The 13,850-nt window shown below is 43.0% G+C and overlaps 1 protein-coding gene across 1 annotated transcript in view; it reads right to left on the minus strand.

Annotated features, from left to right (window-relative positions):
* MYLK (myosin light chain kinase) overlaps positions 1-13,850 on the minus strand; it is a 246,000-nt gene that overhangs the window by 132,392 nt on the left and 99,758 nt on the right. Inside the window, exons 3-7 of the mRNA XM_066621393.1 lie at positions 11,469-11,676; positions 9,764-9,812; positions 6,574-6,736; positions 3,149-3,325; positions 1,352-1,517 (exon numbers count right to left, since the gene is read on the minus strand). Of these exons, the coding sequence (XP_066477490.1) occupies positions 1,352-1,517; positions 3,149-3,325; positions 6,574-6,736; positions 9,764-9,812; positions 11,469-11,676 (763 nt within the window). The remainder of the gene's footprint in view (positions 1-1,351; positions 1,518-3,148; positions 3,326-6,573; positions 6,737-9,763; positions 9,813-11,468; positions 11,677-13,850) is intronic.

The following is a 13,850-nucleotide window of genomic DNA, read 5'->3' on the forward strand; positions in this document are numbered from 1 at the left end:
CAATACATTTTCCTTGTCAGCTATCAGCTTGTTAGTTTCACAACCCACCAAAAACCGGGTCGTGGTCCACTGGTGGGTCCCAACCCAATGGTCTAGCCTGCACAGTTCCTAGCAGAAGAAAACAGTGCAAGTAATAAATATAGACTGCCAGCTCCTGTCCCTCCTGACATGAGACATGGGAAAGAGTTCCAGATAGTAGATATATGTATGGAGTGAAAGCAAGCAGCTGGGACAACTCTCCACCTCTTCTTTCCCAAAGCTACAGAAAGACCTGAAGGGAGGATAGGTGAGAAAAAAAAAGAAACTCGGGTTCAGGTGCTCATACTAGCAGTTTTGAAGAGATTAGCTGCAGGTTGAGAAAACGCCACTGGAACTCTCCTTCCCACATCTTCTATGAGTTGCTTTGAGAACTGTGTACCCCAAGGAAGAGGTCAAGAAAGTAGCAGCTCGGGCAAGAGGTTCATGCCTGGAACTGAAGTAGCCAATGGCATAAGAGAATTCTTAAAGAGAAGCAATGATTTTTCCATAAGCGTAGCTGGCTATATCACATGTGGACACAGATGGAATGAACTCTGCATGAGTCAAACTAGAAATGACTTGTTTTTGCAACCAAAGTTTGAATATATTCATTAATTTGTGAATTGACCTTGAGCCACGTACATTGTTTCCAGGAATGATACAAACTATGCTTTCTGCCAATTTCACAGAAACACTGTGCTATGGGTCATTCTATCCTGTTCTTCAATGTCTCCCTTTAGCTTACTCATGAACTTTCATTGGCCACTATCAATGAATGCTAACTCGTAGGCAATCTTCAGACATCTGGCTCAAAGCCTTCTGCGACATGGGAAGAGGGAGTGAAAGCATTATGTCCAGTCTAGTGTTGGGAGTGAGAGCCCAATCCTGAGCTCGGCACAGTGGCTTCATGCCACAGCGCACTGTTGCAAATGCACCATAAGGCACATCTGCGAGTCCTATTGCCGGGCTACCGCCCGTGCAAACCCAGCGCTGGTCAGTGCCGGGCTAGCACCCGGCCTCCACTGCTCAGCAGTCTCAAGACTGCCAAGCCATGGCACGGTAAGTGAGGGTGGGGAGGGGGGCGGGGAGGAGGCATTCTGGGGAGTTGGAAGGCATGGGGAGGGAGGGAGGGAGGGAGGGAGGGAGGGAGGGAGGGAGGCGTGCCAGGGGGAGGGAGCGGGGAGGCAGAGAGGCAGGTCCGTTGGAGCTCTGATCCACCGGATCCTATCCATTTGTGTAGGGCTCGGCACACTACACAAATGCCTTTTCCTTACTGCTGACCTTCTGGTTGGTGGTAAAGTGAGTAGCCCCATTTCAGGGCTGCTTCCCTTACCTGGAAGAAGGGGACGAAAGTCCCCTTCTCCCGAGGGGCCACCAGCAGCAGGCTGAGGCACACAGGATGTGGCGGCAGCCGTTCTCAGCTCCGCTGCAGTCACGCACTCCAGGCAGCTTGGGATTGGGCTGTCAGCCAGGAAACTTGGAAAGGAGGCAATTTCACTCTAGCAAAAGAAAGAAATACATATCTACAGTTTTGGACCTTCAGGCTCCAAGAGTGCTCCCTGTTGCTTTGGGGGATGAATCCTACTACTAGCGTGTCTATTTGTTTCCTGTCTGCTCCATAATCACAGTACTAGATAAACATATTCCAGAAATATCTTTCCTCCAAAGGAATTGACCTACTAAAATGATTGCTTTTCAACGCCTGTCCTACTATTATGAAACGTGGAGAACATTCATTCATGTACTAATACTTAACCTCAAAAATACCAACTATAAATGCCGACTTTAGTTGAGTTTAGACAGAGTGCAAAACCACCTGGTGATCCAGGAGTAGCTGAGGATCTAAGAGGACCTCCAAGCTATGCACTTGTTCCTGCAGAAGGAGTTCAATAAGTTTCCTCCAGAATACTCTGGACCGGAGATGCCACCACCCCCTCAATTATCTTGCCCAGAAAAGGGAGGTTCAAAACTGGCCAGAAATTATCCAACACAGAAGGCTATAAGGAAGGGATGCAACACCATCATTATCTAGGCCCTTAACAGCATCTACCCTCCTCCTTGCATCAACCACACACCCCCCACGCAGATAAGCAAAAGTCAAGCAGATAGTCAGATGCTCACATTTCAAAGGATCCTGTTCACATCCTCAGGAAATAGAGGCTGAAGAGAATCCATAACAACAGGACCAAGAGATGCCTGGGGGACATCCAAGTAAACAATCATATTTTTCTTTTGGCCCCAAAGGGACCAGGTGAAGCACACTCTGCACCTATGGGAAAGCTCAGTTGGACAGCTCTCCATGGATGCAATACTGGCAGAGAAGGAAGCCTTCATTGCTGCCATCACCACCACGAAGTAGGCTCCAATATGAGCTCTAACCTGTGTTTGGTTGGATTAGCCAAGAGTTTTCCTTGACCACAGCTCCCAGTCATTTCTTTGCCTGACACTCCCCTGTAAACCAAAAAGCCACCTTAGCTCTATGAGATGGCCAAAGTCACAAAGGAGCAAACTGATCCACCAATTTGGCCATTTCCTCATTCCAGCGGTCGACCAGGGCTTGGATGAGTTGCTGATCCTGGTGGCAGGAAACTCCCCCAGAGCCCCAAGGAATCCATCTGGATCCATCAGCCTCCAGGGGTGGGCCATATAGTTAGGTTCCCCTACCTTGCAGAAGTAAGGAGCTATGAAAAGCCTAAAATCTACCAGGGAGTGAGCTTAATCTCCACAACACCCAGATCCTATCTGCTTTCCCAGAAGTAAATGCTAGATTAAATATGTATCCTGCCATATGCATCGTGGCTGAAAGCAACTGAAAGGTTCATTCTTGTAGATTGCTGAAGTTAAGCGATTCCATTTAAGATGCAAAACTCTCATTTCTTAAAAGGATCTAAAAGAATATGGCTGAAGTGAGGAGAAAGGCCATAGAAAGATGCAGGCACTTTCTTCCATTAGATTAAGATGGAAAAACATTCCTTAAAAAAAGAAGTCTTATAACTGTGTGAGTGGACCTAGGTTTAACTGTCATCTGGAGGAAAGCAAAAGAGGGGGAGGGAGGGACAAACGGGGGGAATTGGCTCAGCTCTTGGAAAACTTTTAGCTGGCATGCCTGCATTCTTTCCTTTTAGTCTGTTTTAACCATACCTTGAACCATGAGCTCTGCAGATACAGAAGCCTTCCCAGCACTATTCATCACTGTGCAAGTATAAATTCCAGCGTCGGCAAGCTGAGCATTTTGGATCTCCAAAAACTGGATGCCTGCTTTCTCAAACATGTTGAAACGATCATTTGGCTGCACCTGAAGATCACCCTACATGCACCATTAAAAACATCACAGGTTGACAGATATTTTTTGGCTGATTAACACTTCATCTTTCACAATTTTCTCTGCTTTTGTCATTCAGCCCAGTACTCTCTGTGGCATGTTGATATACTACCAAGGTGTATCCCATATATAAGATGTCAGCAGATATTTGATGTGCACCAGGAATAGTTCAAGTTAACTAGGCTTAAACCCAGACTCTTGAAAATTCTACATTCATTGTCATTTTTTACTAAATTAGAGAGTCAATAAATTCTTGCCAATGGTTGAGCATCACGTCCTGGAAGTTGCCTCTGCACTTATGCTCTGCTTGTCCATTCGTTCACATCCTCAGATCCCTAGCTTACCTTACCATGAAAACTGAAAATACATCAGACATAACTGATATATCATGCCCATCAAAGCCCATACTGGGTTCATGTTTAGAGAGGCAGCATATGAGGTCCTATCCTACTTCTATGAATTCCATTCAAATTAGTCTCGCATCGATGAAGAAGATGCAACTTAAAGGTATCAATGACCCTTGTGAGGGAGAGCTCTCTTTCATCTTGTTTATTGGAAGGCAACCAGGAAAACCACAGTCAGTCTCTCTCTGTCTCTCTCTCTCTTTGATGGTGTATTTATATGCTACTAAGATATATTTCAAGAGATCAGGCATTCTAGACAGTGGACATACATCAATGATAAGACATATTCAAAATATAGACATTTATAAGTTGTCTAGGCTTAAACCTAGGACCAGGGCCCTATGAATTCTTTCCATGATGGCTGGTTTTTTCTTTTTTTTTCTTTTCTTCTTTAAAATAACACATCACTTAGAGAAATGGCCACTTGGCTCCTGTTCAAAGACAGATTCCCCAGCCAGCAATCACCAAGTTATCCTTTCCTGGGAAAGATGGTCGAGCAAAAAATCAGTTTCAGGCATACCTGTATCCTACCAGCTTTCTAGACTTCTACTGTATGTAGTGATGTCACTAGTGGGATATAGAGGGTGTGGACTGCATCAGACAACACCCTTGGGGGGGAGTGACATCACTCCCAAAATTTTGGAAAATTTCTATTTATGAATGTTATCTATCACAGAATGGCAATTTCATGCACAATGTAATGAAATAAACAGTGTTAAATTATCTGTATTCTATCAAAAGTTATAGCCAATTAACCAGAAAGCACAACTATCTAGTGTGACAAAAAGTGGATTTCCTTAACTCAATACTGACCAATGAGACTGATTGTTCCAAAAGTCAATGAAGTGTTATGGTGCATCAGGGAACCAATAAGGCTGCAGTTTTCAAACTCTCAGGGAGTTTGAAACCCGCAGTAAGTGTTTGCGGGGGGGGGGGGAAGCAGCAGGGGCAGGGAGGAGGCAGCGGCATGATACCCAGGATCACGACTCTCAGGAGGGCTGCAGGGGCTTGGGTACACTTGCCCAAGGCCCTGCAGCCTCCCCGGGGTGCGGGGAGCCCGTTGCGAACCTTTGGCAGGGCTCCCCGCAGCTGTGAATGTAAAAGCAGAGCGATTGCGCCCTGCCTCTGCTAAAGTGGAGCGTGATTGCTCCGCTTTCACTTTCACTGCTGCGGGGAGCCCTGCCAAAGGTTTGCAATGGGATCCCTGCACCCCGCACCCCGGGGAGGCTGCAGGAGGCTTGGGTAAGCCCCTGCAGCCCCCTGAGTGGCGCGATTCTGGGGATCGTGCCGCTGCCTTCCACCCGCCTCTGCTGCCTCCTCCCTGCCTCCTGGCTGCCCCCGCCCCTTAAGGGGAAAGGGACGTCAGCCTCAGGCTGGGGCGTCACGACACCCCAGTTTGAATACCACTGCAATAAAGTGTTAGTATGCCTTTCCATGTATCAGAGCCAATACTAGAATTCTTATTCAGTTGTGTGAGTATCAAGTTGGCCACTGGTTTTTTGTTGGTGACCGATTTGTTAGATGACCTGTACTGTTACATATTTAAATAAATAAAACTTAAGCTACTTCTGCCCAACATTGCATATACACATCAGGGATCAAATGTATACACCTGTGGGCTGGGCAGAAATGGGTTAATGGGATGACACCAACCCTAGTGATAATCCTACATTTAGGCTGAGTGTACAATATTGTAATTTATTCTATATGGTCTGATTAGGGAGGAGGAGGCCCATTATGGGGGTGACGCAATGAGCTCTTGCACTGGGTGATGAAAACCCTAGTGACACCTCTGACTGTATAGCTTTCGGGTGTGACTATGATCCTCAGCTTGCATGCATGGTTTTTGGTTTCCTACCTAGAAGCAAATTGGTTAGGATGTACTGTTGCTAATCCTTTCAGTATGGAAAGGTTTATAAACCTAAATTAAGATGCTATTTCAATACATTTCTCATCTTATCTTTGTACGCTTTGGGTAAACCAAGTGCTTAAAGCAGAAGCCCCTCTGAGGCTTCCCTGGGTCTCCCAATGCATTATAACAGTGGTTCTCAAACTTTGAGGGAGCTTTACTCCCTCAGTAAGTCCTTGTGGGGGAGGGGCTAGGGCAGTGACGCAATCCCCAGGATTGCATTGCTATGGGAGGGTGCTTTCACTTACATTCAAGTAGGTAGGGTTGCAGCAAGCTACAGGAGGTGCAGGGAGCCCTGCCCAGCCCTCCGCAGCGCTCCCCGAGGCTTGGAATATTCAGTGAGTGGATGCAAAGCATCTCCTGCAAAACAGAAGTGCTTTGCACCCGCTTTTACTCAACATTCCAAGACTTAGGGAGAGCTGTGGAGGGCTGCGCAGGGCTCCCCACATCTCCTGCAGCATGCTATAGCCCTACCTACTTGAATGTAAGTGAAAGCGCCCTCCCAAAGGGACGCGATCCTGGGGACTGCTTCCCTGCCTCTCCCCTTCCCCCGCCCCTTAAAGGGATGGGGGAACCTTTACACAAACTGGTGGGTCGCGACCCACCAGTTTAAGAACCAATGCCTCATAAGACATTAAAAATGTCACTTCCAGTTTTATTGTAACATTGGAGCTAGCAGTTTTTTTGCCTTTTAGGCCATGATTAGGACTGTGGCCTCCGTGGGCCTCAGAAGGCCCTCCACAGGAGAGGGGAGCCCAGTTCCCTTTGCCTCCAGAGGGGGCACTCTGAGGGGGCATGGACCCAATCCATACTTAAGTGAAACCACAGATACAGGATCCGCAGATACAGGAAACTCCCTGTGATGGGTCATATTTATTTTAGAAACTAGCCAAGGAGAACAACCTCATAAGCAGCCATACCTTGGACCATGCAACTTGTGGATGAGGCCGCCCTGTTATCTTACAAGAGAATTTACCCGTCTGTCCCTCTCGCACAATGACCCGGTTGGGTTTTGTAGCAAATTTGGGTGGGCATTCACCCCAGATACTTGGCCGTTGCTCCACAGGTGGAACTGAGAGTCTACTATTGGAGAGGAAACAAATATCATTAGTGCTTAGTGATATTAGAATATTACCTCCCCAATCATACTTGAAAGTGCATTTCAAAATCAAGTTATTTCAACGAACAAGGTGCCAGGCAATATGATGTCCCTTGTGAACTGGTTCTCACTTACCTTTTGAACTAGGAAAGAGATACAAAAAGATACACAACACATGCACTACTCATGAAATCTGAAGGTGGATCATGAGTAAAATTTGGAATGTTTCCTTTGAAAATATTAATCAGAATCAGCCAATCTATGCCTGCTCAACCCTTTCAACTACTTCAACAGAATTTGTGCCAAGTTCGGCACACAAGTGCCCTTCATACCTGGCGCAACATATATGCACCCTGTACATTTTGCATGCCATTACCCATACCAAGTATTTATTTTTCACATTTAAATTTGGCCCTTCCTCAGGGCCACTGACATTGTTCATATTTCACATTTATATTCTGCCCGCATCTTAGGCTAAGCTGCTAGAGAGATAGAGATATTAGCCAAACAACCCCCAAGGGACTTCATGTTTGAGCAGGTGTTTGAATTCAGGTCTTTCTGGTCCAAATTCAGCACTCTAACCACAATACCACACTGGCATGCACACTGGCAGTACAATATGTAAAGCAAGAATTATCTTTACATAACAGCACAAAATTATGCTAGTTTAAATTTACTTTCATAACATATTGAGATGAGGGAAATGAGAGACTCTTAAATTAGAGATACAAGGCACAATGAATAATGCCAGGTTTATAGGCTTCTCATAAAGTTGACCACTTTGCTACATGCCTTCATCCAATGTATACATAAATATAAAGAATACTTTTTAATTGCTCCAAGATACTCATAATTGAACCAAACAGAATAATTGCAACAACACTATCACTTTTTTGTGGCCAAAATTTCATGACTTATTCCATAATGCATCATAACTACCGTCATCAAATGCCTGACATTTCTCTCATGTCCTTCCTGTGACTGTGCAGCCCCATATAGACGTTACCCTGGCCAATCGAGGATGGGCCATTATCACATCTACTAAAGGGAACCGCACATTCAACATAACTGTAGAAAATTCAGAATTTGCTTTGCAAATCTCTGGGACTGTTTATTTGCTGGTGTTATCAAATAAATGTTAATCACCAGTAGTATTGGTTATTCAAATTCTATCTATTTTGACGTGTCATTAAATCAAAGTAACTGCCCCAGTTAACAAAAACAAAGTTTTGTTTTTTTTTTGTTCTACATGTATATTATAATAATGGAAAGAACCATTCTTGTTTTGGCAATTGTTCTTGTTGATGCACTCAACAACATCCAAGCAACCAGGCACACACGTGAACAAATTCAGTTAGAGCAGAGATGGACCATTATTTCAGCACCAAGGACCATGCCTGGAATGTTTGAAGGCAACAGAGCCAATATACACACCCAACAAATGAATAAATATGACAGGTTATGGTTGAGGGATGTATGGAATTTCTTTTGTAATGACAATATGAGCCATGAACCTGTCACTCTGTGGTCTGGCTGGCTTTCATATTCAGGAATAAATTTCTGGTGCATTGGAAAATGCGAAAAGTTTCCTTTTGTAAGCCGACTAGTCAGGTCAACCCCAGTGCAAGTAAAAGACTTAAGTGCTCACTCCAAGTCTCAAGAACCATGAGATATCTCTTAAAAGCAACCCAGAGTAATTTACATTAAAATCAAACAATGGAAAATCAGTACAAGAAAGAAAAAGGTTGGGGGATGGAAATATGCCTTGTTACTTTTCTTTTCCTCATAGACCAGTTGGTCTTTCTATGACCACTGTGAAGAGGGAGGACACAGTGAACATTAAAAGCTTTTCAAAGCTTTAAAAACAAAATCATAAAATGAGTCTAAGAATCCTGAGATTAAGAGTATCAAGCTGAGTGTACACCATCATGTTTTGAACTTTTTGCCAAGATTTTAATGATAGACTATTACGTTTGCAAGCCATAGAATCTGATGAGCTGCATTCTATGCAGACCATAGATAAAAGTGCTAAAATAGCTAAAAGTGCTATTTTGGTTATGTGTTGCTACATACAAGATACAGAGTTAAACTAACCACATTAAATAACTTTTTGCAGTGTTGGTCCAGCTCTGCTCATAATGGAGAAACTCACAGAACAAGCTACTTTAGTGACCAATCATCAGCACAAAGTGACCAGAGTCGGATGCTTTCAGTTCAACAGTCTTGAAATATGAGGCAATGCTGCCGCACAATCCAAACCCATGCAACTTACAATGCACAAAGCCCATTTCAATGGCAATTACAGGAGCCATGAAAGAATCAAGTCACAGATTAGTAGGAGATAATCAACAGTGATGGCATTTAAGCTGTGTGTTTCACACAAATCAAACCATTTTTGGGCAATGTGCACTTCATATAATAGCTTACCTGTAAGCAAAACAAGTTGTGGTAATCTCTTTCTGCTTCTGCTATGTATCTAAATACTAAGAGAGATCACACACCACTTCAGCTCAAAGAGCTCTCACAGTAACAAGAGGACTATGATATTGGGAGAACTTTAACATTTCAAATAAAGTAAGGTCTACTTAAATTCTCATTGTGACAACTGAAGGCTTCAGAAATCACATGTTGGAAAAAGGATTGATTTAGGTCTCCCCTGACTTGCTAGTTTCAATGCTAAAAAAACACAAACAAAAATGTTAAGCCTGCTGGTCTTAGGATTCCACTCCAATATAAAAGAGTATAAAGGTCAGTCAGTTGGAAAGGGAGACACAAAGTAGTTTAGGAGCTACTTCTGGATAGCTTAGAAGCCTCAAACAGCTAATAAATGTACTGCTGTTTCTCATCATCATTACTAATGTCATGGAATATTTGACAGTAGCAAAATAATTTCTATCAACAACAGTGTTTTCTTTATTTAGGGGTTTCAAAAGCAGTGCATGTTCCAAAGGATCATTCTCTTGGAATGTGAAAGTCACTAAAAGTCTTATCCAGAAGTTTGGAATTCTTACTTAGAACTCTTGGCACCAGAAGGCAGGCTGTATTTCTTCAAAATGGTTCCTATAAGCCAAAAACCAAAAAGGTTGTTAGTTATAAAGATACTTAAAGCCACTACAGGCTCTTTCTTTCGAATTTAGGGACACTGACTGCAGTCTAACAAAAAAATAAAATCAACTTCCCATTAGATTTCTATTTATAGTAATAGTATGAAGAAAGGGTTTCTTACTTTGATCCAAACAGAATATTGGATCCACTAGATTTTGTACACAGGTGAGCCTTTGAGAGTAGAGCTTTTCCTGCACTTTAAAACAGAAACTCAAAACTGAGCCCTTTAAACAAGGTGAGATGTATTGCTTTCTCAATATGCTTCTCTCCCCAAAAAACAGAAGTTAAGTTTTATATTCTACACAGAAGAACAAGAAACCTGGATTACATTATTCACTATATACTTAGCACCATCTACTGGACATGGACAGACTTACTTAAACGAACCATTTTTGCAATACAACAGAATAGGGCAGTATTTCTCGAACTGTGCATTGGGACCCACTAGGTGGGTCAAAGCCAATTTCAGGTGTGTCCCCATTCATTTCAATATTTTATTTTTAACATACTAGACTTGATGCTACCAAGGTATGTGACTGCATTTGGGGAAATGTTACACATCTGTATTTTTAACAGGCCACTATGTATATGCTTTTAACAATGATAGTAAATGGGACTTACTCCTGAGTAAGCATGGGTAGGATTGCAGCCTAGGATCACTAAAAAATTTTGTTTGATGATGTCACTTCCAGTCATGACATCACTTCTGGTAGGTCCTGACAGATTCTCATTCTAAAAAGTGGATCCCGGTGCTAAAAGTTTGAGACCCACTGGATTAGGGCAGAGTTGTATGATGTGATCAACCATGAAAGATTTAACAAAAATTTACGTTTTTTTTACGTAATTACGCAACACACCAACAGATGATATGGCAGCTTAAGAGCCTAAACTGTCAATTGGAATTTCCCCAGTTCAATGCCACCTTTATAATTAACTCATTAGGAGGCCTTAGGCAAGCCATAACCTCTCAGCCTATCTGGGAAAATGTAAGTACAGACCTTGCTTACCAGGTTGTTGTAAGAATTACTGAGATTATGTGAACTGCTCTACATTTATTATGTAAACACTATAAGTAAATAAATTCTTGCTTTAACAACAAAGAACATGTGCATAAAATAGGTAGAAAGACCTGTCCTGCAGTATTCATATTATAAATAAATTTACAGAAAAGGAAAGTGGACATTCTGTTACACTTCAGAACTAGTTCAAAGTGGGTGGTGGAGGCTTCAGCTACAAAAAAAATAAGCAGGTGATCCATCACCTATCTCAGTCCTTGCCAAGTTGAGCTTCAAGAAATCCATTTGGAAGATGGGATCAACTATATTCATGGGAGTCGAACATGGGCCTTCAGACCCAGGCAAGAGTGCTGCCCCTAGAAACATTGCTAGTAGAGAGTTAATGCTATCAATCACAGACTTTGAGGCCTGTGCCCTCCTACTCCTTAGATAGGGAGCAGCCACCAATTCAATATCTCTCCTATCATGTGGAACTATTTGCACAAGTTTATCTTCAAAATTGCATCCAGCAGAGGAACATCTATGTGGCTTTTCCTTTGCCATGCTTACTGTGGGTGAAGCATGCAACAAAGCAGTGGACTGGCAAAATACTTACCTTCCACTGTTAACTCCACTGTCACCTGGCGAACTCCACTAACATTTCTGGCTTCACATGTGTATGGGCCACTGTCCTCTTCTTGTACCCCTTTGATCACCAAACTGAATAGTCCTCGAATGCTGTGGTCCACTACACAGCGCTCTCCGTCTGTCACAAGATGTCCATTTCTGAACCATGTGATCTGAGGGTCTGGATTGCCTCTGACCTAGAAAGATTAGGTATCATAATGATGGGGGAAAGAGAAAAAAGAGAAAGAAGGAAAACATCATTAATTATTTTATCTGGAAGAAACACAGAACACTTTGCAAGCCAGTGGAAAGTATTTCCTGAAGCAATATGTTAAACACATACAAATTGTTGGAAGCCAAATGGCAAAAACACGAACACAAAATGAATAGCAACTATTGGGTACCTCAATCTGTTAAACTAACAATACTGTTCCAACAGGCAACCACTCAGACAATTTTTTTTTTTTTGCTTGTTGAAAAGTTTTTGAGCCATAAACGAGAAATTCTGAGTAGATTCAGAAGGTAAATCTATCATATTTCAGCATGAAATGGCAGGGCGTGCAAGCAGTATAAAGACCAACAAATTCATTGTGACATGACAGTTCACAGCTTACAGTCTTCTTTGTCAGACATATTTAAAATCAGAGACATTTAAGGCAACAACTACCATCAGGCACTATATAAAATGGAAAAATAGAACCAGTTATGTGTGGGGGGGGGATTTCTGACACTGACACAGATGCATGACAACTAACACTCCCAGATGAATTTTGTGAAGGGTGATGAGGATGCTGTGACCACCAGAGATGAGGTGGGTGACCACCAGGGGTAGAGATGTCTCAGGACAAGAAAGGAAGAGAGATACAAGTGCTCAGGACAGGTGCAAATGCTTAATTATTTGCGCAGTCTAGTTGGAATATTGCCCAAACTGGCCGACAGTCCCAGAATGATTGCCATATTCACTGGCATAACTAAGGTTTGGATCAATCATATTTATTTGGGATTGCCAGCTTCACACTTCTGGTAAAGTAAAAACACAGATTTTCTGAAGTTCGTGGAAGTCATCACATAATACATGTGCTCCACCTAGCCCCATTTGCCATCCTTGTCCCCCAGTTCCTATTTTGTTCCTATTTTGGCATTAAGGAGATGCCTTATTCAATTAGTGGTACTTGCGAGAAATGTTATATTTTAGGGTTCAAACTCTTCCCATTCCACAGAAGTTACATTTCAGCACAAGTGCCTCTTCTAGTTAGTGAACACACGTCTAAAATTAATGCATATGAGTGATGGCTGGATGCCTAGTATTTCATACACTGCAGCTGCCAAGGGAGATTTTGATAGCAAATCTTTATTTCAAAGGAGTAAAAATATCTTTCTATTGGCTCTTATATCAATGAAGGACAGTCAATTACAGAATTAATGAATATAGCAAGAATAGATGTTCAGCAATTGTAGTGATGGGGGGGAGAGACTTACACCAGTGTAGCCCTTCTTTCCCCTGATCTGTCCCTATCCCATTGCCCAAACTGGATGCTGCCACCACAAGGACAAAGCCAGGCAGAGAGAGAGAGACTAGCTGTAAAGTCTCTCTCCCAGTTGTGCAAAAGACCCCCCAAAATTTATATGGTAGCAGATAGTCTTGTAGTACTATGCATAGCTGGCAGAGGGACACAGGAGTTAAATCATTTAAGGAGTTTATAGGGGGAAAATACAATTGAAGAAAAGGGAAAGGTATCAAGCAGGTTTACGTAGGTTGGCTTGGACAATGGAAGAGCCCAGGTGCGGATCCAACTAAAAATATAAGCAAGCAATCACAGGTTTACTTAAACCAAATATAGTCAGTTCTCATTATCCGCTAGGATTAGGTTCCTGGAAAACCTTGGGGATTCCGAATTAGCAGGTACTGAATCATGGGGCCTATGGGAAAAATTGGGTTAGGTTCCAGGGGACCCTCTTCACTCAACACTCTATCAACCTGAATCTTAAATTGGTCTATGGGGCTGGGTGATAGTGAGGGCTCACTAACGTCTCCAACATCTGATGCATCCTCCTCCAGGCTGGATATCCCTCAAGGTGTTGAAGATTATTGCCCCCACTTATCTGCTCATAGCTGCACCAAACAGTGCACTAGCACAGGATTCACGAGAACAGAGTCACAGATAACGAGAGATAGGTAGCTTGGCCCCATTCAGGTTCCTCCTGAGGCTGGGTGCTTGCCCTTCCTCTCTTTCCCTTTCTCTGTTCAGTTTCCTCTGCTCTGCTATCCCTTCCAAAGCACCTTCTGCCTACTTCAGCCTTCCCCAGCTGGCTTCCATTCTCTCTTGCTCTGCTCCAACCACTCTTCTTGCTCTGTCCCTTCTCCTGGCTT

Source organism: Tiliqua scincoides, chromosome 1 (genome assembly GCF_035046505.1).
Source record: "Tiliqua scincoides isolate rTilSci1 chromosome 1, rTilSci1.hap2, whole genome shotgun sequence".
NCBI classification, from domain to species: domain Eukaryota; kingdom Metazoa; phylum Chordata; class Lepidosauria; order Squamata; family Scincidae; genus Tiliqua; species Tiliqua scincoides.